This window comes from Gastrolobium bilobum, unplaced genomic scaffold (assembly GCF_033153095.1).
Source record: "Gastrolobium bilobum isolate Gb01-03AN ecotype WA unplaced genomic scaffold, APGP_CSIRO_Gbil_v1 utg7917, whole genome shotgun sequence".
In the NCBI taxonomy this organism is placed as follows: Eukaryota; Viridiplantae; Streptophyta; class Magnoliopsida; order Fabales; family Fabaceae; genus Gastrolobium; species Gastrolobium bilobum.
This window is the reverse complement of record NW_026898898.1, coordinates 534,694-539,460: the sequence shown is the minus strand read 5'-3', so window position 1 is coordinate 539,460 and position 4,767 is coordinate 534,694. Positions and strand designations below refer to the sequence as shown.

Genomic DNA, 4,767 nt, shown 5'->3' with positions numbered 1-4,767 from the left:
GTGTCAAAATTACTCAACCAAGTGTGCAGATTACTTAGCAAACCTTGGATGTGATCATCAACATGTCTTGGAATTGTTACCTTTAAAAAGCTCTTTCCCCTGCATTGAACTGATTGCTTTAGGACTGATGAGGATTATGTAGGAGATAACTTGCATCTTTTGCAAGGATATTCATTTTGTTTCTTTAGTTTGTTTTTTCTATTTCTCTGGGCATGATGCCCTCCATTAATACTAAAAAAAGAGAGAAAGAACAGACTAGCATAAAAAAAAAATGAAACAAGACATTTTCTTAATATATTTCAATAAATGTAAGCACATTGATTTTTCTGATTGCTTCGATATTAATATCTTTCTTGTGTAATGTTGTTTTGAAAACATCTTCGATTACTGAATAAATTAAAGAAGAACATTAGAAGATAAACATGTATACTCGATAACTAGCCATCTATATAGCTGTTAGTAAAGTTTATAGTGACTTTTGATATAGATTTATAGCGATATCATCGAAATCCCCTAAATATATGTCCTCAGAATAAAATTAAAATAGTATGAATGTTTGAGGTAACAGCTAATTAATTAGTTTTCTTGTGGTGAATTTGATACCTAGCTAGCAATGAAATTATTTAATTTCATACTCAAGATTTCAAAAAAAATTTCTTTTTGGTGTAAAATGATCACCCTATATATATATATATAGTTAAAGTGGCCAAGAATGTAACAGGTATATGATTGAGCTAATGTGGGGCAACGCGAGGCCATGGTTAACCAAGAAGGAATAGATTGGAATCGCAGAGAGAGAGAGAGAGAGATTGATCATATGTTGAAGGACGTCACAAAAGCAAAAGCTGTCAAGGACACAGAGAGAACATATCCACGCCTAGTAAATTATACTTGTCTGGGCTTCTGGTATCTTGTGTTTGATAGCAATGGAACAAGGAGGAATTTTTCGTAAGGCCATGAAAATGGACTAGGAACGACACTTTCACACATATAGGGGATATTTAGGCAAAAACCTACCAAAATTTATATATAGGCAAAAACCCCTACACCTCTCTCTCTCCACACACACATATATATTGTAAGGTCCTTTAACACCAGTATCAAATTTAAAATTTGACACACACATATATATATATATATGCGTGCCTATATATAATTTCTTTAATTAAAATTTATATATAGACATACAGACATATATATATATATATATAGTAGGATCCTTTAACACCAGTGTCAAATTTGAAATTTGACACTGCTGTCAAAAAATCCTACCTCATATATAATATATATATATATATATATTTGCGCCATATAAGTAACAATTGCCCAATTTAAATTAGCTTGAAACTGAAATATAGCAAAATCTAATCTAAAATTACATGATCCAGGGTAATAATGAGCTGACAGTTTTTTTTTTTTTTTTGATAACAGCTGACAGTTTTTCAATTATCAAAACCAATGACAAATTAAAATCAGCAATCAATTTATGAAAGCAAAATTCTATAATAGCCATAACCAAACAAAAAAACAAATACTAATACGCATCATTTTCTACCAATGCCTAACAAATCCATTTTAGTCAACCTCCTCAATCTTGGGGCCAGCACCGCTACCACTTGCAGGTGGAGCATCATCATTCACATCACCACCTACATCAGCCCCGCCTTGATACATTTTGGCTATAATAGGATTACATAAACTCTCAAGTTCCTTCATCTTGTCTTCAAATTCATCAGCTTCAGCAAGTTGATTGGCATCAAGCCATTGAATGGCCTGCTCAATTGCATTCTCAATCTTTGTCTTGTCTTCCGAGGAAAGCTTTGAACTGATCTTCTCATCCTTTATGGTGTTTCTCATGTTATAGGCATAGTTCTCCAAGGCATTCTTCGCCTCAACCTTCTTCTTGTGCTCCTCATCTTCAGACTTGTATTTCTCTGCTTCTTGAACCATCTTCTCAATGTCTTCCTTTGACAATCTTCCTTTGTCATTGGTAATGGTAATCTTGTTCTTCTGCCCAGTGGTTTTGTCCTCGGCAGAGACATTCAAGATACCATTAGCATCAATATCAAAGCAAACAGTGATTTGAGGAACACCACGGGGAGCTGGAGGAATGCCTGAAAGCTCGAATTTACCCAGCAAGTTGTTATCCTTAGTTCTTGCTCTCTCACCCTCATAAACTTGAATCAAGACACCAGGTTGGTTATCAGAGTATGTAGAGAATACTTGTTCCTTCTTAGTAGGAATCGTAGTGTTCCGTGGAATTAATACAGTCATGACACCTCCAGCAGTCTCCAAACCTTGAGACAAGGGGGTGACATCCAAAAGCAACAAATCTTGAACCTTTTCATTGCCTTCGCCACTTAATATAGCTGCCTGGACAGCAGCTCCATAAGCAACGGCTTCATCAGGGTTGATGCTCTTACACAGTTCCTTCCCATTGAAGAAGTCCTGCAGCAGCTGCTGAACTTTAGGAATCCTAGTAGAGCCACCAACAAGGACAACATCATGAACAGTGCTTTTGTCCATCTTAGCATCCCTAAGACACTTCTCCACAGGTTCCATACACTTCCTAAAAAGGTCCATGTTGAGTTCCTCAAACCTAGCCCGAGTGATTGTTGAATAGAAGTCAATACCCTCAAACAAAGAATCTATCTCAATGGTGGTCTGAGCAGTGGATGAGAGCGTCCTCTTCGCTCTCTCACAAGCAGTTCTCAACCTCCTCAGGGCTCTTGGGTTTCCGCTAATGTCCTTTTTGTTCTTCCTCTTGAATTCCTGTACAAAGTGGTTCACCATTCTGTTATCAAAGTCCTCACCTCCAAGGTGAGTGTCTCCGGCTGTGGCCTTAACTTCGAAGATACCCTCCTCGATGGTGAGGAGAGAAACATCAAAAGTTCCACCTCCGAGATCGAAGATCAGGACATTCTTCTCACCAACACTTGTAGCTTTCTTATCAAGGCCGTAGGCAATAGCTGCGGCAGTTGGCTCATTTATTATTCTCATGACATTGAGGCCAGCAATAACACCGGCATCTTTGGTAGCTTGACGCTGAGAGTCATTGAAGTAAGCAGGCACAGTTACAACAGCATTCTTCACAGTTGACCCAAGGTAAGCCTCTGCAATCTCCCGCATCTTTGTTAGGACCATAGACGAGATTTCCTCCGCAGCAAATAGCTTCTCCTCACCCTTGTAGTTAACACCAATCATGGGTTTGTCACCAGCAGCAGCAACAACCTTGAATGGCCACAATTTCATATCACTCTGAACAGAAGAATCGCTAACTCTCCTACCAATTAACCTCTTCGCATCTGCAAAATAACAATCACCAATTACCAGCCATATCGTGCCAAGCAAAAAGAAAACCTTCCACACAACACATACAAACAGCATTCCAAGACAGTAAAACAACTATGTGATAGGAATTAAAAAAAAAAACTTTTTAATTGAAATAGGTTAAAAGAATTGCTCATTCATGTCTTATATTGATGTTTATTCAAACCTAATCAACGCATGCTTATCAATCTGCTACCCACTAATTCAGCAAAATACCTAATTAAAATTAAAAGTTTACATCTAAACTAAACACCCTACCGATTAAAAGGAGATCAATCGATGATAACAACTAGAAAACTAAATGCGAGACATGTTAATCAATCGAAGTTAAACTTTTGAAAACTTGAGCAGAAAAAGGGGTTTAATTTTTCAGATGAATTACCGAAAACGGTGTTGAGTGGGTTCATGGCGACCTGGTTCTTAGCGGCATCCCCGATCAACCTTTCGGTGTCGGTAAAGGCAACATAAGACGGCGTCGTACGATTCCCCTGATCATTAGCGATGATCTCAACGCGGTCATGTTGCCACACTCCGACGCAGGAGTAGGTGGTGCCGAGGTCGATTCCGATCGCCGGTCCTTCACCTTTTGCGGCCATATTCTCCAACGAAACTTTAAGCCTTGGAAAATTGAGAGAGACAGAGATAAAGAAGAAAGAGTTCAGAAGAATAAGGGTTTGAATGAGTATTGAGAGAAAGAGAAGGTATATATATAGGTTAAAGGGAGAGTGTCTAGAATGTTCCATAAGTGGGGTCCTAACTCCTAAGACGATGTTGTTTGTGTGTAAAAATATAATCGAATCATCAATAAATCGAATTATTAAATACATTTTTTTGATCGATTTGATAATTTAAATTTTTCTTAATTGATTTAAGAATTCCACCGTTTTTTTTTTCTAAATCCATTTAGGGCAGAGAATCAAATCTAATCACTTCACTGATCTCCAAAAAAATAAATTATACTGAACTGAATTATACCTATTTCTTTGATTATATACATATACATATATATATCAAATCATGAATAAAATCAAATCACATTATAAATAATTTCATTTAATTACTTTGTATGCCCTTGTATTCTAAAAATACTCTTAGAATAATATTATGAACAATTATATATTTATTTATATATTAGAATATTTTATATTTAATTTAATATTGTATATATCTTTTTGTTCAGGCCTCTATATATATTTATAGGGTTCGTTTTTTCTGCAGTTACTGCAGATAACTTATCTGCAGTAAGCCAATACGACGTCGTTTTGGGATGAAAATCATGATGTTTTTGTAATTTTAATTTATTTTAGAGTTATAATAATCTTTATATTTATAATTTTTTAAGATTTTAATACGAAAACGACGCCGCTTTGAGAATAAATGCAAATAACTTCTTTGCATTAATTGCGAAAACATTTTTCCCATATATATATATATATA

General features: G+C 35.9%; 1 protein-coding gene across 3 annotated transcripts; it reads right to left on the bottom strand.

The window, feature by feature from the left end:
• Nucleotides 1–1,347: 1,347 nt before the first annotated feature.
• LOC133285161 (heat shock cognate 70 kDa protein 2-like) lies at nucleotides 1,348–3,992 on the bottom strand. Of its 3 annotated transcripts, none has more exons than XM_061482346.1 (3): nucleotides 3,713–3,992; nucleotides 2,341–3,305; nucleotides 1,348–1,950 (listed from the first exon to the last, which is right to left on the bottom strand). In XM_061482346.1, exons 1-3 carry the CDS (start codon nucleotides 3,924–3,926, stop codon nucleotides 1,576–1,578), a joined length of 1,554 nt encoding a protein of 517 aa, XP_061338330.1. In that variant the 5' UTR covers nucleotides 3,927–3,992; the 3' UTR covers nucleotides 1,348–1,575. The 3 variants fall into 3 exon arrangements, with proteins under 3 accessions (XP_061338330.1, XP_061338329.1, XP_061338328.1); XM_061482345.1 differs by having other exon boundaries at nucleotides 1,349–1,901; nucleotides 2,067–3,305; XM_061482344.1 differs by having other exon boundaries at nucleotides 1,354–3,305.
• Between the last annotated feature and the right edge of the window lie 775 nt (nucleotides 3,993–4,767).

What these genes read in the sequence shown, in the direction of transcription:
- LOC133285161 (XM_061482344.1), bottom strand. Translation starts at nt 3,926, where the DNA reads ATGGCCGCAAAAGGTGAAGGACCGGCGATCGGAATCGACCTCGGCACC. An exon ending in CCCACTCAACACCGTTTTCG is followed by an intron (nt 3,306 to 3,712) that starts GTAATTCATCTG and finishes GTTATTTTGCAG; the next exon opens with ATGCGAAGAGGTTAATTGGT.